At 46.7% G+C, this 23,098-nt stretch overlaps 3 protein-coding genes across 7 annotated transcripts; 1 reads left to right on the top strand and 2 right to left on the bottom strand.

Annotated features, from left to right (window-relative positions):
• Positions 1 to 216: 216 nt before the first annotated feature.
• LOC133497579 (zinc finger protein OZF-like) lies at positions 217 to 4,471 on the bottom strand. 2 transcript variants are annotated; one of them, XM_061813602.1, is made up of 3 exons: positions 3,221 to 3,361; positions 2,609 to 2,677; positions 217 to 1,900 (listed from the first exon to the last, which is right to left on the bottom strand). In XM_061813602.1, the coding sequence occupies exon 3, from the start codon at positions 1,858 to 1,860 to the stop codon at positions 541 to 543; it is 1,320 nt and encodes a 439-aa protein (XP_061669586.1). In that variant the 5' UTR covers positions 1,861 to 1,900; positions 2,609 to 2,677; positions 3,221 to 3,361; the 3' UTR covers positions 217 to 540. The 2 variants fall into 2 exon arrangements, with proteins under 2 accessions (XP_061669586.1, XP_061669585.1); XM_061813601.1 differs by lacking the exon at positions 2,609 to 2,677 and having other exon boundaries at positions 232 to 1,898; positions 3,221 to 4,471.
• A 1,853-nt stretch (positions 4,472 to 6,324) lies between these two features.
• On the top strand, positions 6,325 to 12,980 carry LOC133497561 (zinc finger protein GLI4-like). Of its 2 annotated transcripts, none has more exons than XM_061813559.1 (3): positions 6,325 to 6,626; positions 6,792 to 7,244; positions 11,298 to 12,980. In XM_061813559.1, the coding sequence occupies exons 2-3, from the start codon at positions 6,932 to 6,934 to the stop codon at positions 12,350 to 12,352; spliced, it is 1,368 nt and encodes a 455-aa protein (XP_061669543.1). In that variant the 5' UTR covers positions 6,325 to 6,626; positions 6,792 to 6,931; the 3' UTR covers positions 12,353 to 12,980. The 2 variants fall into 2 exon arrangements, with proteins under 2 accessions (XP_061669543.1, XP_061669541.1); XM_061813557.1 differs by lacking the exons at positions 6,325 to 6,626; positions 6,792 to 7,244 and adding exons at positions 9,261 to 9,609; positions 10,143 to 10,598 and having other exon boundaries at positions 11,298 to 12,969.
• A 1,689-nt stretch (positions 12,981 to 14,669) lies between these two features.
• LOC133497555 (oocyte zinc finger protein XlCOF7.1-like) lies at positions 14,670 to 22,193 on the bottom strand. Of its 3 annotated transcripts, XR_009794067.1 has the most exons (4): positions 22,175 to 22,193; positions 21,550 to 21,639; positions 17,988 to 21,113; positions 14,705 to 17,380 (listed from the first exon to the last, which is right to left on the bottom strand). XR_009794067.1 is itself a non-coding variant. In XM_061813550.1 (2 exons), the coding sequence occupies exons 1-2, from the start codon at positions 18,178 to 18,180 to the stop codon at positions 16,512 to 16,514; spliced, it is 1,062 nt and encodes a 353-aa protein (XP_061669534.1). In that variant the 5' UTR covers positions 18,181 to 19,388; the 3' UTR covers positions 14,670 to 16,511. The 3 variants fall into 3 exon arrangements, 1 of the variants encoding a protein (XP_061669534.1); XR_009794066.1 differs by lacking the exon at positions 22,175 to 22,193 and having other exon boundaries at positions 21,550 to 22,091; XM_061813550.1 differs by lacking the exons at positions 21,550 to 21,639; positions 22,175 to 22,193 and having other exon boundaries at positions 14,670 to 17,380; positions 17,988 to 19,388.
• Positions 22,194 to 23,098: the final 905 nt, after the last annotated feature.

Genomic DNA, 23,098 nt, shown 5'->3' with positions numbered 1-23,098 from the left:
ATTTCAATCTGATGATTCCAAATGTGGAATTCAGATATCTTGGATACAATGCATGATTTTAACCCAGTGTAGATCGGAGAAAAATCTGAAATAAGTCATTTCCTGTTTTTAAAAAGTCATTAAGGGTGCAGGCTGTACAACTCTTCCGCTGTGGAAAAAGACAATTTGTAATAAATGAGCAAAAGGCCAACTTTAAGATGACATTCATGCCCCTGTTGAGGCCACGTAAACCTTTGGCCACATGGAATAATGCAAATGTCTTTTCATGTCGTGACAAAGATGGAACTGTGTATCCATCCACAATCCATTTTCTCTTGCGCCGGTTCCAAGTGAGTTGCTAATCGCATGTAGTAGAAAGACAGACAACCAAACGTTGACGCTCATATTCATGTCGTCGAGGTGTAGAAATTGAACCCAGACTGCCTGCGCCAGAATCAAGTCAATGTACAACTGTGGTAGAAGAGCTTCAAAAAATATACTGCACGCTACGCTATCACCGGTTGAAGAATTTTATTCAGGAATGCATCTTAGCACAAAGAATCAGGTTTCTTCAGTTTGTTTCAAGCGTACCTGACTGCTGCTTTTCTCACCAGCACACTTGTGCGTCTTAACATGATGCTTACAAGAAAATCTCCTAGCACAAACCGAGCAGTCAAAAGGCTTCTCCCCAGTGTGTGTTCTTGCGTGCCTGATTGAATCTCTCTTGCGAGTGAATTTTTTCCCGCAGACTGGACAGCCAAAGGGTTTCTCTCCAGTGTGGATTTTGGTGTGTCTTCTCAAGCTTCCCGTGTCGGAGAATGACGTGCCGCAAACTGAGCAGACGAAAGGTTTCTCCCCGGTGTGCGTTCTTGTGTGCCTTACTAAATATGGCTTCAGTGTGAATCTTTTACCGCAAACTAAGCAAGCAAAAGGTTTCTCACCAGTGTGTGTTGTCTTGTGTGTGATTAAATATGCCTTCCAACTGAATCTCATCCCACAAACTGAACAGGCGAAAGGTTTCTCACCAGTGTGCGCCCTTGTGTGTCTTCTTAAACTACCTTTCGTGGAAAAGGCTTTACCACAAACTGAGCAGGAAAAAAGTTTCTCGCCAGTGTGTATTCTGGAATGTCTTCTTAAGCTTCCCTGTCCAGAGAAGCTTTGGCCACAAAACGAGCAAGCGTAAGGCTTCTCGCCAGTGTGGGTTCTTGTGTGGGTTGTTAAATTTCCCTGAGTCGCAAAACCTTTACCGCAAACTGAGCAGGCGTAAGGTTTTTCCCCAGTGTGCGTTCTCATGTGTCTTCGTAAGCTTCCGTTTTCCGAGAATCTTTGGGCGCAAATTGAGCAAGCGAAGGGTTTCTCGCCAGTGTGTGTTCTTGCGTGCGGCCTCAAGTGGGCCTGCGTCGGGAAGATTTTCCCACAAACTGAGCAATCAAAAGATTTCTCGCCAGAGTGAATCCTCCTGTGAAGATTCAAGCCCGACTTTGACCAAAATGTCTTCTCACACTGAGAACACGCCCAACGTTTGTGGTCGGTGCGGCACGTGGTATCACCCCTCGATTGTTGGTGACCGTCACCAATGTCAGGCGAGCGTGTCATCTTGTCGTCGCTATCTGACAATGGCGCCAAGAGGCTGAAGTCCTCATCCCCTTCTGTTGTGTTTGGACTTGAGCTGTTGCTTGCCCGACGGTCCCTTCGACCTTCGTCGCCATCGCCTTCACTCTTCAATGCGACCAGCGTCAATGGCAAATTGGTGATTTCTTCCTCCTCCTCTTCCTCTTTGACGTAGAGGAGCTCGTCCTCCTCTTTGACCTGGCAGGGATCAGCCTCATCTCCACGTTTGAAGTGGGAGCGCTCCTCCTCTTCCTCCTCGTCCTCCTTCATGTGACGGGAGTGTCGCTCCTCCTTCTCAGGACGCACGTCTACGGGGCACAAGAATACAACAATACACTTTTGATAATCAAGGTATCGTGTTGTCATTTTTGAGGTTGTGTATTTTTGCTTAGGTGAGCCAGATGAGCAAAAGAATATACTGTATTTTCCGCGTTATAAGACGCACTTAAAATCCTTTAATTTTCTCCAAAAGTCAGCGGTGCGCCGTTTCTGTCCAACGAGTTCCCAAATGTGAAAAAAATCTTGCTGTCAGACTTAGGTTGGCGGTCTGCTCGTTTGACTCTGTTGGTCCATTTTCCACTGGCACAGGGACGTAATAGGTAGGCCGGCAGCGATAAACCAATCAGACAATAATACGTAATACGTCCAGGATACGTAAGCTTACCTCGGCATACTTCCGCTACGCAGCAAAATTGTGTAAAGACGTCTGAAAGTGGCATCGTGCTCACGAGGCCCAATTCAAACGCAGCCGACATCACTGAGTTTATTGTTCGGAAGTGGAGCAATAAAGACAACGAAGTGCGCCAAGTTAAGAAGACGCATCAGAATTTCGGCAGGAACCAAAGAAAGTGGCCACAGTTCGAAAATGTCAACGAAGACCGAAGAACAGCCGGGCGGGAGAAATTCTCGACAGTCACTATTCGACTGGCTGATTGATTGATTGATTGATTAAAAAAAAAAAAAAGAATGTGAGTGAATTGCTAAATAGTTCAATGAAGTTGAATTGACCTCATTTACCTTTTTTTGTCTTGTGTTAAGTCCAAAAATAGCCCCCAAAACTGAGACTGCTGCTTTACAATCGGGTGCCCTTGACGGTGCAGAAAAAAAATGGTAGAACAAGTAATAACATTTAAAAAGTAGAGTAATAAACGGTAATAAAGGCCCATAAAGTTCAAGTCAAATTATGAATTTTTGGAAGCTGCAACTGGACAGTTTCTAATCAGGCCACAGAATAGCAGTTACTTTTTTTTTTTTTTTTTTTTTAGGTACTTCTGGCGAGGTCTGGACGATACCGCCTTCAAAGGAAGTCCCTGACTTTGGATGCAATCGATGTGATGTAGTTTAGCACAAGCTCGAAGTGGCTGAACAATAGAAAGCAGTTTGAAGTGTTACTGGAGCGCAGACAAATTCCTTTGTTGTTTTTCTTTTTGACTCAGAACACGAGGCTATTCTTTGAGATTCCAAGGGCGGTACGTTCCACTGCAGCCGACGTCCTCCTCGCGTTAATGGACTGACTGGCCTCTTGTTGTGTAACGGCTGAAACGTTTTGAATTTCTGTTTGTTTTAAGAATCGTGTGTTGTCTTCGTGTTTGTTGGCGACTAAACACGTGAGTGGAACAAGTGAACAGACCTGCTGTGCGTGCCGCATCAACTTGGGGCTTCTGAAAAACAACCTCCTGGACTTGATGTTGTCTCTCGTTGTCGTTGTCGCCTGTTGCTTGGCTCACTTCCTCGTCGCACTCTTGTTTGACACGCTTCGCACACATTTCCGCACGATATTTACAGCGCTTGACACTCCCTGCTCATCTTTTTAGCGAGCTGTAAACAAACGCGTGTCCTTGCTAGCGGCTAGCAAGCTAAACTAAGCTAGGCCGAGAAGCTTCGAGGTCCGCTGGGACCGACCAGTTCGTGCAGACACGAAAGTGGAATCAACGATGTTAGATGACCGGAACTACTCCGTCCAGGTGTTTAGTTCGTATTCGGGGAGGATTGGGACTGCGGTTAACCTAAGAAAAACACGTCCAAAAATTGAGCTCCGGCTAAAGTTGTACGGCAACTTCGCTGGGACAAACTTTGTCCGGTGGAAGCGTTCCATAGATGCCTGGGGGCCACAGCAAGAGTGTGTTCGTGTTGCCGTGTTGTCATTAAACGTTTGCATTCACTCAACAATCGTTAGCGAAGAAAGTCAATTTGACGAAGAAGAAGAAGAAGAAGAAACAAACACCGTGATTAAATGAAATAGCACAAGTGGAGCCAAGGGGCGGGTGGGGCTATAAATTCAAACATTAAAGCATAAACTGACTCTTTTAACATTGAGTGCTGAATAGTAGATATCTCCAATGACACCCCACACAGGAAAGACAAAAGTGACGCAAATGGTTGGAGACCAAACGATGACCGTGATTCACTTTTTACTTGGCAAAGGTGCAAGAGAAATATTTCAATCTGGCTAGTCACGTTCGAGCTATACGGAATGAAATATGTCAACGATTCAAAAATGGGAATTACAGCCAGAATCAAAGTCTTTTACCAATTTGGTGCTCAGTGGCCAAACAACACAATACAGGATTTGTTTTTGAAAAGAGACAAATCGAAGATTCCCGAAAAATGATCTTTGAGTCCAGTAAAACGGAAAAGGGCCGTGTCGGTGTCGGAGAAACGCGCCTAGATTTGCATAACCACGGACGCGTCCACGTGCGTTGTTTATCCGGAAGGCCACATGACGTAGATTCGATCGTAGTCCAGTAAATTGGCGATAGAAACGTCTCGTGTCGAGGCTTGTGTACTTTCGAGACACGAATAAGCAAAGAATCATTGCGCGAAACGCGCGTGGTTAACTAAAACCTTCACGGAAGGAAAAAGTACGGCAACTCCACTTGGACAAACTAGATGGCAGCCACGAAACTGCTGATTTTTGGTTTGTTTTTTTTTTTTGGGGGGGGGGACGGTCAAAATGGGACATCATTTGGAAATGAAATTAACATTTCCGTGAAAATGCATCTCTTGTTGTCGTCGGCAACATCTCGGGGGCTGGGGGGGGGGGGGGCACCGACAACGTGCAAACGGACGTCCTCCCTCATCCTTCTCGCCTAAGAGAGAGGAGTGGGCTTCATTTGATGAAGCGCAAAGTCGGGAACTGAATATCAATCAACTTTTAAAAATGATAGTTATGTGATTTGCTATTTTGCACTAATAGAAGTGTCGTAACCCTAGTGTGAAAAATAAAAATATAAAAGGGGTAGGGATAAAGCCTTGGCCTCACAGTTCTGAGGATCCGGGTTTGATCCCGGCCCCGCCTGTGTAGACTTTGCATGTTCTCCCCGTGCCTGCGTGGCTTTTCTCCGGTTTCCTACCACATCCCAAAAACATGCAACGTGAATTGGACATGAAATTCCCCCGTCTGAGTGTGACCGTTTCTATGTACCCTGCGATTGGCTGGCGACCAGTTCAGGGTGTACACCGCTTCCTGCCCGTTGACAGCTGGGATACGCCCCAGCACCCTCGTGGGGATAAGCGGCAAAGATGGACCATTCCAAAAATGCATCAGGCGCCCAGGAGAAAACAAAAGTGGAGACCAGCCTGTCGTACATATTTTAGCCACGAGATGACGCGATAGTGAAGGCTAATCAAGGAATGCCAAACAGTTTTGCAGTTCTACAACATATTTACTTCCTCGTTGCTCATTTGCAAACTTACATATTCAGCAACATCATTTTTTAACGTGTATTTTAGAGCTCGGTCACTCCGAGATAGCGAGCCACAATCATTTGGGGCCAATGTGTGACCGAGATGAAGGATTTCGGACCTTCTAGTGTAAAATGAGATTTACAATAGGAAGTTAGACATTTTTTAAGATATGTTACGATCGAAGCAATAATTTCGATGATCAGATACAATAGTGATATGAGAACAGATTACCATAAACTGCTTTTTAAAGGAATTTTGAAAGCCACCCGAGACACGTGACCTGCCCCTGCGGGCATCCGATTCTTTGGTTTCGACTTTTTTTTTTTTTTCCTGATATTTGACTTCTGCCAGACCAGAAACAGTTGAGACGTTCTACGACTGCTTCCATGAGACGTGGACGTGAGATATTTTGCAATGTTGTACATCAGTTCATCAGATTGTTACACACGAACACGACGAAAATGAGTCAAATAAAAATTCTGAAAAATGACACATTAAACGTAAGTTGAACGTCGGCCGACGATGTGAATTGTTGTAATGACACTCCACGCCTGACAGCGGCAGTGCCGGGCCAAAATACCAGAGTTTTCCCTCCTCTACCGGAACTAAATCCCCCCCCCCCCCCCCCCCAAAAAAAAGAAAGGCAAAACAAAAAGAAATTACGGTTACGCGAGGTCGCTCATCGCGATCGTTGAGCTTCGTTTGGATGCTTCTTCACATATCGGAGAACAAAACTAGCCAACACGTCGCGAAGCAAGCGCAGTCCACGTGTGAGGATGAGCAAAATGGAAACGCTGAGAGTTTTGCTGAATGCGCGACTCGGTGCGGCCGTCGAAGAAGTCGAAGAAGTACTTGGAGTTTTTCAAAGAACGATCGCAGAGTACGAGGAGGAACTCGCTCGAACTAAAGACGAGAACGAGACGCAGCGTCGACAACTCGCCGCCGTTTGCGTGCCTCGGGTTGGCCTACAAGTTGTCGCAGGTTCGCTCACGTCCCTTTTAGAAGCTCGGCGTCCACGTGGGATGATGAACTGATCAAACCCCCCCCCCCCAAAAAAAAGTGTGACGAGGATAATTTAATTTGTTCGTATTTCTTCGTTTTCCAACCCAATACCGACATACAAACATGTTCAGTGTATATGACTGGATTTATCCATCCAGCCATTTTCATCGCCGCTTATCCTCACAAGGGTCGCAGGGGTGCCGGAGCCTATCCCGGCTGTAAACAGGCAGGAGGCGGGGTGGACCCTGAACAATCGCAGGGCACTCACAACTACAACAACCGAACCCGAACCCTAACCCGCCCACTTCATCATCGCTAAGTAGTTTGATGAAGAAAACCTCTCAAATGTCCGTAAAATCCAAACTATGCTAACTCAACTGCTAATTATGCTCGTTCTGATATTTTCAGAGGTTGACATGGCCGCAAAATGATTGGTGGTGATTGATTGCGGTTTTGCAGTATTGACATGCCATCGACCCCCCCCCCATATTTTTTTTTCTTGTGTCCCGCAGACAACAGTGACAAATTTCTTCCCCCGGAGGGGCAGGATGAGCAGCGCGGGCCAAACCTTGATTTTTGGCCAAAGTCTACCGGGACAGAATGCAGTTCGCCGTTGACCTTCCGGGAGAGAAGCAGTCGAGAAAACGGATGGATGGATGAGCAGCACGAGTGGAACTTGAGGTTGGAGCGGCAGCACCTTCGAGAGAAGAAACACTCGGCTGGCGCTATGGACGAATGTCCGCTGACTGCTGGCCCTGTGAAGATCGAAGAAGGCGCGCCGAGGTCGCGGCTTCGTCGCGGTCGCTGGGCGGAACCTTCTAGAAGCAGCAGCAGCAGCAGCAGCAGCAGCTCAAGTCAACACGTGACAACAGAAGCTTACCGAGACCACTGCGGAGGATTACAAGCAGAGAGTCTCTTGGCGCCACCGTCGTCGGATGGTGACGGCACAACGCTGGAGTCCAAAGGTGATGCGACGTCGCAGGGACAAAAGCAAACTTCTCGACCTTTGTTGCCAGCAAAAGCTGGCGAAGAAGAAAGGAGACAAAACCTTTCAGCCTCTCTGATGATAAAGTTGTCTCCACAAAAGAAAGTCTGATCGAAGAGACGCAACATTCCTTTTCCACTTCCTCCTTTATAATGAACACGAGAACTTTTCCAAAATGGCATTGAAGTGAACGCCCACGATTTACAGCAGATAGCGACTGAGCAGGAACAATTGGAACCCCTTTAAAAGGGTTTGTAATTCCCTGTAAAAACGTCACAATGGCAGCAAAACTCTATTTGCAGTATATTGAAATGAAATGGGCCCCCCAAAAATATCATCAACTAGGTCGTTATACAGTGAGAGAGAGAGAGAGAGAGAGGAGAGAGAGAGAGAGAGAGAGAGAGAGAGCGCAGAGTGCATATTGTTGGCTCACGTTGTCAGATGAATTTGAAACGCAAAAGTGCTTTGGGATCATAGGTTTTCGTATATTTCTGCATACAACTATCAATACAGGCAAGTCTTATCATTTTTAGTGGGACTGAACAAAATTCTCCACTCGTGGAAAGGCTCGGTCGGTTCTCATCATCCCGTGCAGCACCCCAGGGACGGCCGGACTGGGGGGGGGGGGGGACGGTCAAAATGGGACATCATTTGGAAATGAAATTAACATTTCCGTGAAAATGCATCTCTTGTTGTCGTCGGCAACATCTCGGGGGCTGGGGGGGGGGGGGGCACCGACAACGTGCAAACGGACGTCCTCCCTCATCCTTCTCGCCTAAGAGAGAGGAGTGGGCTTCATTTGATGAAGCGCAAAGTCGGGAACTGAATATCAATCAACTTTTAAAAATGATAGTTATGTGATTTGCTATTTTGCACTAATAGAAGTGTCGTAACCCTAGTGTGAAAAATAAAAATATAAAAGGGGTAGGGATAAAGCCTTGGCCTCACAGTTCTGAGGATCCGGGTTTGATCCCGGCCCCGCCTGTGTAGACTTTGCATGTTCTCCCCGTGCCTGCGTGGCTTTTCTCCGGTTTCCTACCACATCCCAAAAACATGCAACGTGAATTGGACATGAAATTCCCCCGTCTGAGTGTGACCGTTTCTATGTACCCTGCGATTGGCTGGCGACCAGTTCAGGGTGTACACCGCTTCCTGCCCGTTGACAGCTGGGATACGCCCCAGCACCCTCGTGGGGATAAGCGGCAAAGATGGACCATTCCAAAAATGCATCAGGCGCCCAGGAGAAAACAAAAGTGGAGACCAGCCTGTCGTACATATTTTAGCCACGAGATGACGCGATAGTGAAGGCTAATCAAGGAATGCCAAACAGTTTTGCAGTTCTACAACATATTTACTTCCTCGTTGCTCATTTGCAAACTTACATATTCAGCAACATCATTTTTTAACGTGTATTTTAGAGCTCGGTCACTCCGAGATAGCGAGCCACAATCATTTGGGGCCAATGTGTGACCGAGATGAAGGATTTCGGACCTTCTAGTGTAAAATGAGATTTACAATAGGAAGTTAGACATTTTTTAAGATATGTTACGATCGAAGCAATAATTTCGATGATCAGATACAATAGTGATATGAGAACAGATTACCATAAACTGCTTTTTAAAGGAATTTTGAAAGCCACCCGAGACACGTGACCTGCCCCTGCGGGCATCCGATTCTTTGGTTTCGACTTTTTTTATTTTTTCCTGATATTTGACTTCTGCCAGACCAGAAACAGTTGAGACGTTCTACGACTGCTTCCATGAGACGTGGACGTGAGATATTTTGCAATGTTGTACATCAGTTCATCAGATTGTTACACACGAACACGACGAAAATGAGTCAAATAAAAATTCTGAAAAATGACACATTAAACGTAAGTTGAACGTCGGCCGACGATGTGAATTGTTGTAATGACACTCCACGCCTGACAGCGGCAGTGCCGGGCCAAAATACCAGAGTTTTCCCTCCTCTACCGGAACTAAATCCCCCCCCCCCCCCCCCCCAAAAAAAAGAAAGGCAAAACAAAAAGAAATTACGGTTACGCGAGGTCGCTCATCGCGATCGTTGAGCTTCGTTTGGATGCTTCTTCACATATCGGAGAACAAAACTAGCCAACACGTCGCGAAGCAAGCGCAGTCCACGTGTGAGGATGAGCAAAATGGAAACGCTGAGAGTTTTGCTGAATGCGCGACTCGGTGCGGCCGTCGAAGAAGTACTTGGAGTTTTTCAAAGAACGATCGCAGAGTACGAGGAGGAACTCGCTCGAACTAAAGACGAGAACGAGACGCAGCGTCGACAACTCGCCGCCGTTTGCGTGCCTCGGGTTGGCCTACAAGTTGTCGCAGGTTCGCTCACGTCCCTTTTAGAAGCTCGGCGTCCACGTGGGATGATGAACTGATCAAACCCCCCCCCCCAAAAAAAAAGTGTGACGAGGATAATTTAATTTGTTCGTATTTCTTCGTTTTCCAACCCAATACCGACATACAAACATGTTCAGTGTATATGACTGGATTTATCCATCCAGCCATTTTCATCGCCGCTTATCCTCACAAGGGTCGCAGGGGTGCCGGAGCCTATCCCGGCTGTAAACAGGCAGGAGGCGGGGTGGACCCTGAACAATCGCAGGGCACTCACAACTACAACAACCGAACCCGAACCCTAACCCGCCCACTTCATCATCGCTAAGTAGTTTGATGAAGAAAACCTCTCAAATGTCCGTAAAATCCAAACTATGCTAACTCAACTGCTAATTATGCTCGTTCTGATATTTTCAGAGGTTGACATGGCCGCAAAATGATTGGTGGTGATTGATTGCGGTTTTGCAGTATTGACATGCCATCGACCCCCCCCCCATATTTTTTTTTCTTGTGTCCCGCAGACAACAGTGACAAATTTCTTCCCCCGGAGGGGCAGGATGAGCAGCGCGGGCCAAACCTTGATTTTTGGCCAAAGTCTACCGGGACAGAATGCAGTTCGCCGTTGACCTTCCGGGAGAGAAGCAGTCGAGAAAACGGATGGATGGATGAGCAGCACGAGTGGAACTTGAGGTTGGAGCGGCAGCACCTTCGAGAGAAGAAACACTCGGCTGGCGCTATGGACGAATGTCCGCTGACTGCTGGCCCTGTGAAGATCGAAGAAGGCGCGCCGAGGTCGCGGCTTCGTCGCGGTCGCTGGGCGGAACCTTCTAGAAGCAGCAGCAGCAGCAGCAGCAGCAGCAGCTCAAGTCAACACGTGACAACAGAAGCTTACCGAGACCACTGCGGAGGATTACAAGCAGAGAGTCTCTTGGCGCCACCATCGTCGGATGGTGACGGCACAACGCTGGAGTCCAAAGGTGATGCGACGTCGCAGGGACAAAAGCAAACTTCTCGACCTTTGTTGCCAGCAAAAGCTGGCGAAGAAGAAAGGAGACAAAACCTTTCAGCCTCTCTGATGATAAAGTTGTCTCCACAAAAGAAAGTCTGATCGAAGAGACGCAACATTCCTTTTCCACTTCCTCCTTTATAATGAACACGAGAACTTTTCCAAAATGGCATTGAAGTGAACGCCCACGATTTACAGCAGATAGCGACTGAGCAGGAACAATTGGAACCCCTTTAAAAGGGTTTGTAATTCCCTGTAAAAACGTCACAATGGCAGCAAAACTCTATTTGCAGTATATTGAAATGAAATGGGCCCCCCAAAAATATCATCAACTAGGTCGTTATACAGTGGAGAGAGAGAGAGAGAGAGAGAGAGAGAGAGAGCGCAGAGTGCATATTGTTGGCTCACGTTGTCAGATGAATTTGAAACGCAAAAGTGCTTTGGGATCATAGGTTTTCGTATATTTCTGCATACAACTATCAATACAGGCAAGTCTTATCATTTTTAGTGGGACTGAACAAAATTCTCCACTCGTGGAAAGGCTCGCTCGGTTCTCATCATCCCGTGCAGCACCCCAGGGACGGCCGGACTGGGGGGGGGGGGGGGGGGAAGAGAGACGAATCGGGGGAGGGTGCACGACGCTGAGCACGATTGTGTGTTTGTCTTGCAGACGGAAATCAAGAACATCTGCCGCCAGAACGGCAGGACGACCACTCGGGGGCGTGTCCCGTCTTGAGCTCAACGTCAGCCGGGACGGGCCGTAATCCACCCGTCACCCTTATGAGGATGAGTGATATCGAAAATGGGGGAACGGGGGAGCAGCGGGACTGGAACTCGGGGTTGGGGCGAGAGCAAGAGCAGCACGTTAAAGAGGAAGAGAACGCGGCCGTTATCGCCGCTCTGAAGACCAACGATGATAACGGTCCGAGGTCCCGGCTTCATCCCAGTCAAAGCGGGGAGAAGAGATGGGCCGAGCCCCCGAGCGGCGGCATGAAAAGCGAAGATGGCGGGGGCCAACGCGGAGGATCCCGAGCAGGCGGCCTCTTCCCTCCAGTCTCGCTTGACACCGTCGACGGGCGCGCCCAAGGTGATGCGACGAGCCGCGGCCGCGACGCGCGCTGGAAGTGTTCTCGGTGCGGCGAAACCTTTGGCGCCAAGAAAAATCTAAGAAGACACGCCGTGCTCCACGCCAGAGAACAGCCTCTGGGTTTCTCTCGTTGCCAAAGACTCCCTCCAAAGGCGAATTTGATAACGTGGGCGAGAGCACAACCGCCTTCCTCTTGTAGTCACCATTCAGCATCGACGAATGGCAAGAAAACACACGCTGGTGGTGAGAAACCCTTTCAGTGCTCGGTGTGCAGTCAAACCTTTTCGCAAAAGCAGAATTTGAAGACCCACATGAGGATACACACCGGAGAGAGACCGTTTGCCTGCTCAACGTGCGGTGCAAGATTCACTCAAAAGATTAGTTTAACACATCACTTGAGAACACACACCGGGGAGAAACCGTTTTCCTGCTCGGAGTGCAACAAAGGTTTTGCTCATCCTTCAGCACATTTGAGACACATGAAATTGCACACGAGAGTGAAACCATTTGTGTGTCCCAATTGTGACCAAAGATTTACCCGAAAAAATGATGTGAACGGACACAAGTGTGTTGGCGTCGTCGATAATGTAGGGACTCGCTGGCGGATGCACGAGATACGCTTAGATGGAAAAAGATGACACGCTGTGGCGACCCCTGAACGGGACAAGCCGAAAGGAAAAGAAGTAGTAGTGCAGGTTCAGTTTCTGGTCACTGACGCTTTGAATGTTTGTCACCGCTATTGCGATTAGCGGTTATGGAAATAAAATGGAAGTGTCCCGGTAAGAAATTCAAGTTTAGGATTTTCAATAATCGGAATACTTGGAACGAGCCGAGTAGGAAGCACGCCTGCCTCGCAGTTCTGAATTTCTGGGTTTGAATCTCAGCTCCAGTCTTTCCATCATTGACCTCTTTTAAATAAGTTTCTCTCCTGACGTTTTAGTTGCATGTGAAATTAAAAAAAAAAAAAAATCCATGTGAATCCTTCGTAATGCACATATTTCTGAAAATGTGCCTGTGACTCACAATAAATAAGCAAGGAAGTGCTGCCGCCGTGGGTGAAAATACTTTTACATGCTGCGCGTGTTGCACAAACTCATTTGGTTGGACGGTGGTCACAATACCAAAAGTCTCACTTTTGGTACTACAAGTCTGTCTGCATTAACTGGAGGTCTACTATTATTATTATTATTATTCCAATCAACATCTTAGAATGAGGCTTAAATTACTGAAAGTCTTTATATGTAGAAATACATTGTATCAAACACACCCATACATATCCATATATACATACACAAAAGACTATGAAAACAAATCCCTGTATGATTGAATGACATCTTACTTGAAATGTTGAGTCGGGGAAGCATCTGATATCGTCCTGCTGCTCCGCCGTGCCCCCATTTTCTATATTACTCATCTTCATAAGGGTGGCGGGATGGTCACAGCCTGTCCCAGCCGACTTTGAGCCCAGGACCAGACACGCCCTGGACTGGTCGTCCTTGCTCTTCCTTTTCGTCTGCAAGGCAAACAAACTTGTTTCGAGTGGGTCAGAACCATGCTCAGCCTGTATACATTCGCTTTCTCTCTTGAGGTCTCCAAGTTTTTGTTTTTTTTTTTTTTTTTTTTTAAAAAAAACACTTCTACCCTTCTACGAGCGCAGACAGAAGGAAACGAGGTGAAGCTGACCCATCGGAGGCATCCGGTGTCATTTCGTCTCAGCAGAGATGCAGCAACGGACCCGTTTCCAACGACGTCACCACCACCCTTAAACCAATCGGATAAATTAACGATCGAAAAAAACCTTCACGTATCACCCGTGTTCTTTGACCTCCACGACACACAAGATGGCGTCATCGGAAACCTGTCCATCAATTGTGCCGCTGTCCGTAAAATGTTGTCCCGAAAAAAAAAAAAAAACACGAAAGCGGTAACCGAGACCCGCAAAGTGCGAGGCAGACGATCGTCCATACATACTTTATAATGGAGACGATCGAGAACAAACCTGTCAAGTTGAGGCACGGAAACGGCGGCGAGTCGTCGACGTTGCCTCCCGTTCTCGTCTTTAGTTCCATAAAGTTCCTCCACGTACTCTGCGATCGCTCTTTGAAAAACTCCCAAGTACTTCTTCGACGGCACCACTCGGTCGTGCATTCAGCAACGATTTCACCTTTTCCGCTTGTCGCGTTTTCGCGGGGAAAACTCACTTCTGTGCTTTCCGATCACTGCGAAGCAAACTTTTGCTAATTTACGTGGAGCTTAACTTGCTGCTGGTGGAGCTAAAATAGCAGAAGAAGATTTTTTAAAAAAATATTCAGGAGGAAAAAAAAATAAATCACAAACAGCGTTGCATCGCGTTTTTTTACTCGACTTGCGAAAGAGACAACAGGAGTGGAAGCGATCGCAGTACTGTACTGCCACCACCAGGCGTGGAGTGTCATTGCACTTTCCTCCTCCATCTTGTTCTGTAGGAATTTTGTAAAATTAAATCCAGCCTTATATACTGAATATGTTTGTATGTTGGTATTTGGTCATTCATTTGCTCCAGCAATCGGGTCTTTGTAGAGAAGGAGCAAATAAAATTTCACGTGCAAAATCAAATAATAATATGTCGCCATTTCTCAAGTCCCAGCATTCTGGAAATAATTGAATTTATTATTTATTTTTTTTTAAGTTTGTCCCTGCACCCTCAATAGTTGAAGATAATTTTAACGAGTGAAACTCAGGTGACTTCAATGCACTCCTCACATTCAATATTTTATCATTTTATAATGAATAATTGCATGACTGTGTCGTCGTTATCGCAGTTATTTGAAATTCACCACCTCGAGAAATGACATGAGTCAGGATCCCCAAAATATTGTTGTTAAACATCGAAATTAGGTCGGGCGTGGCACTGTGCTTCGAAGTTCTGATTAGCATGTTCTCCTCGTGCTCGTGAGAGTAGACGGTTTTTTTTGGGGGGGGGGTGGGGGGGTGCGGATATCTGAGGGGCTTGGTGTAGAAACGCGAGTCACGTGATGTGGGACGATTTATTCTCTCGCTTTCTCTTGTTTCAAGCCACAGCAAAGTGATCATCTTTAAAGTCCTTAATGAAACAGGACACTCAAACACTGCTCCCACAACACGAGTTTCTGACGGTTCAATTATTTACTCATGTCAACTAGTCAAAGTGTGCTCATGTTGTTACAGTCTTGCGCAGTGGGCGCAATTAATTATTGGATGGAAATGAGGACAGTCTGCTAAAGATATTTTACCGGGAGATGGTTTCATCGAGGATAAAGAATATATGCCTGAGAGTATGGTATTGTCTGTCTACGTGTGTTGCTCCACTGTTTGTGTTCAAATAGCCATCGCTTAAATGGTGATGATGGACCATTCCGATGCCGATCTTAAGCTCCGCCCCATTAGCCAAAATGGCGATTGGACAGAGAATGTTTGAAGTCAATTATCGCATATTCCAGATAATATTGGGGTATGTTTTTTGCCAAATGTGGCAGACTCGTCCAAGAGAGTTCTACAGAGAGCTCTCAACTATTTCACGCGAGGATACGTACACGCAATTGAGATTCTGGACGGAGCGGGACGCAAAGTCAGAGTTACGGCGAAATGTTGGCGATCGATGCAAAAAAGTTTGACACCTCACAAACTTCATATTGAAATCCAACGGGATCAAAATGTGGAATCGTACTGCGCATGTAAAGCAGGGTGAGTACTTTTTACTTGGAAAGATCACCAGTAATATCGTTGGAGTCTTTGTAATTCATTTGACTTGGCTCGTAATGGAACCCAGTCTGATGTGATACAAATAGGAAAAAAATGGACATTTCTCTAGCGTGACGTGGCGCGTTCACGTATCCCTAACCCGACTCTTTGGCATAAAACGTGACACACTTCGTTCAGCAGGTCACAAAGTGAAAGTCGTTCTCCCGCACTGATAATAATGAAATCCAACTCCGAGAGGATCCTCCGCCCTCCCTTAAATTCGAACGTACAGCCTTGTGCTTGTTGATATTGTCCACATTTAGTTGTGCGCGTGCGCTCTTCCGCGAGCGTTAACCCATCGTAGACACTTCCTCAACTGCTTTGGAAAATGAATCAACCTTGTAACGTCGCAGCACGTCTTTCGTCAGAATTGCACGTTCCCCGAGCCCATCTGAGGACCATTTTCTTTGTAACATGAACTTTTCTGAGCGCACGCTACTGACAACCGGCATTGCTTGTGGGACAATACGGGGAGAGGGGGGCGTGTCTAGGCAGGGGTTAAAACAATGCAGCCATCTGATTGGCCATTATTGTACGAGTGATTGACAGGTCGGAAAGGTCCATTACCGCAACATCAAAGCCACTTTGGTTAACCCGTCGGTTGCGTTTTTGCATTGTGCGTTAGCAAATGAGCTCGCAGACGTTTGCGTGGAATGTAGTGTGGTTAAATACACACATTGCACGAATTGTCTTTGTCTTATGTTTAGTTGGACCGTAAACCTGCGCACGAAACAGCTTGTAGGCGCTTTTTGAAGAATTCTGCACGATCCGTTAACTGGTGGCGGTCGTGAAGAGGGTCGACGTCACCGCCGACCGCCACGCAGCTCTCGTTTCGCGCATTTTTGCTGTCAAGTCAAAGGACAAAAAAAGTCTGCCGAAGGACATCTCGCCGTCTCAAAATGCATTGTGGGATACGTTGAGGGCACCGTCTCAGGGAGAAGCTCGACCGCGTGCAGGATCTCAGCACGCGTTCCGGCGGCAAGTTCATTCGGGGCCCGGCGGGTTCCAGTCCTTTCCGTTTGCCGTGACTTTGCGCCTTCATTTCTTACCAGTACACTTGTGTTTGTTCAGGTTGTCCTTCCGGGTGAACTTCTTCTCACACACGCTACAACTAAACACTTTGTCGCCCGTGTGCGTTCTTTGGTGCCGCGTACATGTTGAATAAGCGCTAAAACTTTTGTTACAGACTAAGCAAGAAAAGGGTTTCTCGCCTGTGTGCGTTCTCGTGTGTACCTTCAGGAAAGCCTTTTGAGAGAACCTTTTGCCACACACGGAACAGGGGAAGGGTTTTTCCCCAGTGTGCGTTCTCATGTGCACTTTCAAATATTCTTTTTGGCTTAATTTCATACCGCAGACTGTGCAGGAAAAAGGCTTTTCTCCTGTGTGCGTTCTCGTGTGTTTTATCAAATGTACCTTTTGGTTGAATCTTTTCCCGCAAAACGAGCAGTTGAACGTTTTGTCGCCCTTGTGAATCGTCGCGTGCCTTTTGAGAGAAGCCGCGTTGATGAAACTTTTGTCGCACTGAGAGCATTTCAAGCGGGCGCTGTCGCTGGGGCCTTGAGGGCGGTCGTCGTCGTCGTCTGGGTCGGGAGAACGCGAGGCTGCGTTGTCGCTCTCTGACAGCGGCGCGAAGAGGCGGTCTTCCTGTGATCGTCCACGGCGGTCTGCATCACCTTTTGTTGTCCCGTGTCGACTCGAGCAGCCGCCGGGAGGCTCCGGCCCCGCGTCGTCATTTTCGAGGCTCGCCAAGGCATCCGTCAACGGGAGGTTGGCGACGTCGGCCTGTTCCTTTTCCTCTTTGACGTAAAGAGGCCCTTCCTCTTTAACGTTGGGGGGTTCTGGCTGCTGTTGCTCCAACGTGAAGCTCCGCCGCCGGTGCTCAGGATGAAGATCTTCTTCACGCGTGTCTGCAGGACGCAAGAAGACAAACACACGAGCCGAGCTTCCCTCAGTCAAGAGCAACTTGGGAGTCTAAAGGACTGATTTGTTGTTTTCACTCTATTTATCCAACAGTACCGACGACTGTAAAGGTTTCTGCCTGCGTGGTAAATACAGATTATGAGCACAGTTTTCTTGTCAAGTGAACATTCCATTGTAAAGAGGAAGGTTATGAAGGGGCTGTAATGGGATGATTAAAAAAAAAACAACAATTTAAGACTCTATTCGAGCAAGAAGTGTGTCTTTTGTCTGTTTGCTGTTGATCCTCGAACAGATTTGATTTCAGACCACTGGCGTTCATGTTATGTTGGGCACTGAACATTCTGGAGGCCTTATTATGACACAGAGATTTTTGTGCTATTTCTCTTTACATTCGTATTTATTGTCTCGCTTCTCTCAAAATATGTGTTACTCTGTAATGTAGATCCCCTGGAAATAAGTTAGAAAGTCAAAGCAAAGCGGAGTCGTGTTTACGATTCGGGAGGGGGGGACAAAAACGGGGAGATGAACAAATGCATACAATCTTTGTGCAAAGCCAATGTCAGCACTGACATCATAATAAACGAGTTCCATCACCTGCATTGCGGAAGGCAACGTGATGCTTGAGAAGAGCGTCCAGCAGTTGACGTTGTCTTTCGTTCTCCTCTTTAGTTCGGCAAAGCTTCTCCTCGTACTCTGCGATCGTTCTCGCGAACACTCCAAAAACTTCTTCGACGGCCGCGCTGAGTCGCTGATTCAACAAGGCTCTCAGGATTTCCACTTTGCACATTTTCACACTTGGGCTTTTCTCGGTGATGCGTTGCTAACTTCCGCGTCTTGCTGTGCAAAGCTAGCGACCCCCCCCCCCCCCCCCCAAAAAAAAAGCGAAGCTAAACTAGCCAGAGAAGCTTCACAAATTAAATGAGACGAGTTTATTCCAGCAGGAACAATTTCGCACAGTTATTTGGATGATAAAGCACAAAAGTCACAAGGAAACACAAACACGCCTTGCTAAATTGGGTTTTTTTTTTTACTTCCGGCGGAAAAAAAATGACGTTCTCCCGCATTACTGCCTCTATCGGGTGTGGAGTGTCAGTACACGGTTTATGTTGCCAGTAACATGCCTGCATGTATGATAACAGTATGCACAAATGGGTCTGGTTCCGTACATCAGTCATAAAAAAAAAAGTTGAGTGTTTCAGGATTAACCTAAAAATGGATTGTAACCTTCACGGTTTTAATTTAGCATGAAATTGCTAACCGTTCATTACAGTCATCCAACACCAAGAGCTCGAGTAAAGAGGCATGATTAGCATTGCAGTACTTTGTTCGTGAAATGAAGACATCCGACGACAAACCTCACTTTTCGATTTATTCCTCCAGTGCAGAATTTCTACTAGAACAGAAACTTTGTATCGCGCACGGAAACGCCAGCGACAACGTTCACAAGTTCCAAATCGGCTGAAAGTTCTTGAGGAAGTCTGCGACAAGCCTCATCGATGTCGGGAGGATTGTCCAATCATCGGCATCCGTATTCAGCCTTTTTAAAAATCGGACGACCCAAAAAAAAAGGGACCAATTTAAAACGGCGCCTACTTCGGGGAACGACTCCGGCCACCATTTTGTGTTCCGCTTATCTCACGAAGATTGATGAACATTTTCAGTTACGTTTTTAACAAATGCTGATGAGCCTGGGAACACCCAGAACATTTTGTTTCTGTTGAAATTGAACATTTCAGTCATAATGACATTTAAGTGGCGAGTTGGAGGGTTTTTTTTTTTTTTTTTCCCTCTCAAAACATTGACACCAATATTTTCCCTTTCACTGCAAATGGACATTGACTTCAAATATCTATCAGTCTCTTTGATGACCAATAATCGGTCTGGGCCCTGGAAAACCAAACCAAACCAAAACACACATCACATCACATCTGTCTGTCCCACAACAACGAGTCAAAAGTGCACACGAAGCCTTCTGGTTGATTTTCCACCCCCGAACGAAGCTTTACTTCTTTCCAGCACATTTGTGTGTCTTCAGATTATCCTTCCGAGAGAATTTTCTCTCACACACGCCACAAGTGAACATTTTCTCACCGGTGTGTGTCGTCATGTGTCTTCCTAAATGGGAACGACAAGTTAATCTCATCCCGCACAGCGAGCAAGAAAAGGGCCTGTCGTCCGTGTGTGTCCGTTGGTGGCGAACGAAGGAGGAATGAACGCTGAAGCTTTTGTTGCACAGCAAACAGGAAAAAGGTTTGACTCCGGCGTGGGCTCTCGTGTGCGCCATGAAATATTTCTTTCCGGCAAAGCTTTTACCACACACAGAGCAGGGAAAAGGTTTCTCCCCGGTGTGCGTTCTTTGGTGTCGCACAAATGATGACCGGCCACTGAAACGTTTGCCACACGCCGAACAAGAATAAGGTTTTTCCCCAGTGTGTGTTCTTGCGTGGACCATCAAATATGTCTTCAACGCAAACTTTTTAGCACACACGGAGCACGTAAAAGGCTTGTCGCCGGTGTGTGTTCTTTTGTGGCGGGAAAACGTCGAATAGGCGCTGAAGCGCTTGTTACAGACGGGACACGAGAAAGGCTTTTCGCCCGTGTGCGTTCTTGTGTGAACGAGAAAATGTGCCTTTTCACCAAATCTTTTGCCGCACACCGAGCAGGGAAAAGGTTTCTCGCCGGTGTGCGTTCTTTTGTGTCGAACAAACGACGAACGACCGCCGAACGTCTTGTTGCAGACTGGACAAGAGAATCTTTTTTCTCCAGTGTGCGTTCTTTTGTGTCTCGTCAAAACGGTCTTGTGAGCGAATGTTTTGCCACACGCGGAGCAGGAAAACATTTTCTTTCCGGTGCGTTTCCTCAGTTGCGTTCCCAAATATGCATTTTGACGAAGCTTCACGGCAGACACGGAGCCGTTGGGCTTCAGTGTTGTTTGCTCAGCGTGATTTCTCGTGTGTCTGATCAAATTTCCCTTTTGAGAGAATTGTTTAGCACAAAGCGGGCAGGAAAAAGGTTTCTCACCGGTGTGTGTTTTTTTGTGACGGACAAACGAAGAACGACTACTAAAACTTTTGATGCACATTGAACACGAAAATGGTTTCTCACCAGTGTGCGACCTCGTGTGCGTTGTCAAAACGGACTTCCGAGAGAATTTTTTGCCGCACACCGAGCAGCAAAATGAATTCTCGCCGGTGTGTGTTCTCATGTGCTTTTTCAAATGTGAATTTTGACGAAACCTCATACCGCAAACTGAGCAGAGTTTTTTCAGTGTGGTGGGTCTCGTGTGCGTTCTTGTGTGTCTTAGCAAATTTCCCTTTTGAGAGAATTCCTTCCCACAAACGGAGCATGAAAAGGGTTTCTCTGCGGTGTGTGTTCTCATGTGCATTTTTAGAGCAGAGTTGTTGCCAAAGGGTTTTTCACACTGGGAACATTTCCAGCGTTTGTTGTCAGAGCGACACCTCACGTCTCCTGTCGCGCGTTCGTTGTCGTCGTCGTCGTCGCTTCCGGTTGTGTTTTCACTCTGCGACAGCGGAGCTAAGAGACTGCCTGCTTGGGATGCTCCACGTTGGTCTCCATCCCCATCTTCATCTTCACCTTCACTCTTCACAATGACACGAAGAAATGGCAGCGTGGTGATGTCCTCCTCCTCCTCCTCCTCCTCTTTGATGTGGCGGTGCTCGGCCTCCTGCTGATCTGGATGAAGATTTCTTTTACTGACATCTGTAAGACACGGGAACATAGACATACATGACATAGTATGACAAAGTCACTCAAGTTTGTGTTCCTTCCTTCCTTCCTTCCGTGTTGTCGTTGACGTACCATCGCAATTCAACGTGGGATGTTTTTGATTTTCCAACTCGCTACTTTACTAAGATGCATTGTGGGACACAATAGTCTTACTCCATATCCGAAAATGTCCACCGACTCATTTTCATGTACAAGTGCCTTCAAATGTAACAAGCCGTTGTCCATCACAACTAAACTGCTCTCAACTCGTCTGGCGCATTGAAAATGTTCCCTGAGACAACATTTCATTTATTCACTGTCAAAAAGCAGATCACAAATGACTGAAAAGTGAGACTTCGGTGTAAAACCACGCACCCCAGATCCGTGTACAGAAAGTTACCAAGCATTTGAAAGGAAGAGGTGATCGAACCTTCGCCATCTCGAGGCATCTCGAAAACAGCGTCGAGTAGTTGACGTCGCGCGTTCTCTTCTTGGCTTCCGCAAAGTTCTTCCTCGTACTCTGGTTTGACAGAATTTGCACACATTTTCAAAGTTTAATCACCAGACTTTACGAGCAGACGCGATCTTTGCTTCGCGTTCGTTGGGTTGCTAACGTCGGCCTGTCTTTTGTTCGCAGCTAGCAAGCTAAACTTGCTCGTGAAGTCTCAAACTGCATACAAGCGAATCTGTGCGGCCACCAGGGAAAAACATGAACAAAAACTCGGATGCATTGAGGTACGTGTGCGCGGAATTAAAACTAATCCACCTCGCAAGGAATTGAATAACACGGCTTTAACGAGTAAACCGTTTCAGAAATGTTTTTTTTTTTTATCTTCTTCGTTGGTCTTTCTTCTTCTTACAACAACAGTAAGGCTTCTGCCAAGCGGTCGGTAGTTACCGCCATCTAGCGGAAGACTGCTCTGCACGCAAATTTCTTTCCATTACTCATACATAGAAGAAAAGCATAACATCCAAGAGCGTATTTATGGCATGTTTTCAAGGTTGGCGAAGTCACTTTAAAAACAATCTAAACACATTTAAAACATCGAGAGCACCCGTTCAATTGTTGTGGATTTATGCAGGGTGGGGTGGGGGGGGGGGTGGACAACTGGAGAGCTTGTGTAGGAGCTGAAAGATGGAGCGAGCCAGGGGCCAGGTCATGTAGTGCTTTCTTTGGCGTCGAACGGATCCCGATTCAGAATGTTACTACACACCGACGGATGCAAGAACAGGCCTTAATGGACCATGTTGCTGTTTCTTGGTAGAAGCGTCGAAGACAAACGCCTCTTCAGTCAGTCAGGTGAAGTCGTCGTGTCAGTGTTGATTGAGCGCACGGAAAACAACATTTTTGGGAGGCATTTATAATACTTGTATTAATGCTGATGACAAAGAGAAAGTTCGTTCGAGCACAAAACTCGCAATGGCCACAAACGCGTCAGGGCGGCCATATTTCCTCCCGTCAAGACATCCGTGTCCCAAGTTGCGATTGTTTTTGTAAGGCCAACCAGGACACAGAAAGACACCCACAGCCACACAAGGATGATGCGGCCTCTGCCGACCAAATTAGGGTGCAGTGTCTTGCCCAAGGGCACTCAATGAAATTTCTTACATTCTAGGTTTATGGGACACAATATTAAAATGTTGCTTGCTTCCATTATTTGTTCATCACCGGTGATATGCTAATAATATTTCATCTGTATATTTGGTTTGACCCAATCAAAGAAAACTGGAGGTGGAGCAACCCCACACACCTTTTTTTTTTTGTTTTGTTTTTAAATCATAGCAAGTTTTACTGAAGTTAAGTGACATTTAAAGTTAGAAAACTTGTAGCTTGGAGAGAGAAGTGAAGCAAGCTGCTCTGTGCTAGTTTGAAAAGGACGACCGGTTGTCGCTGCTTGTCCTCGTCGGAAATGCTCATGAAGGCTACTGCATTCCTTGTTGTTTTCTCCTTCTTTCTTTCTTTTCACGTCTTCTTATTT

The sequence above is a fragment of the Syngnathoides biaculeatus genome, chromosome 3 (assembly GCF_019802595.1).
Source record: "Syngnathoides biaculeatus isolate LvHL_M chromosome 3, ASM1980259v1, whole genome shotgun sequence".
Taxonomy (NCBI): Eukaryota; Metazoa; Chordata; class Actinopteri; order Syngnathiformes; family Syngnathidae; genus Syngnathoides; species Syngnathoides biaculeatus.
This window is presented reverse-complemented; position numbering and strand designations above follow the sequence as displayed.

Coding starts and splice junctions, on each gene's coding strand:
- LOC133497579 (XM_061813601.1), bottom strand. CDS start 3,356: ATGTGTGCGAAGCGTGTCAAACAAGAGTGCGACGAGGAAGTGAGCCAA. Junction 1,899..3,220: donor TGATGCGGCACGCACAGCAG/GTCTGTTCACTT, acceptor TGTGCCCCGTAG/ACGTGCGTCCTGAGAAGGAG.
- LOC133497561 (XM_061813557.1), top strand. CDS start 9,414: ATGAGCAAAATGGAAACGCTGAGAGTTTTGCTGAATGCGCGACTCGGT. Junction 9,610..10,142: donor TGGCCTACAAGTTGTCGCAG/GTTCGCTCACGT, acceptor TGTGTCCCGCAG/ACAACAGTGACAAATTTCTT. Junction 10,599..11,297: donor CACAACGCTGGAGTCCAAAG/GTGATGCGACGT, acceptor TTTGTCTTGCAG/ACGGAAATCAAGAACATCTG.
- LOC133497555 (XM_061813550.1), bottom strand. CDS start 18,180: ATGTGCAAAGTGGAAATCCTGAGAGCCTTGTTGAATCAGCGACTCAGC. Junction 17,381..17,987: donor CGTTGCCTTCCGCAATGCAG/GTGATGGAACTC, acceptor TGCGTCCTGCAG/ACACGCGTGAAGAAGATCTT.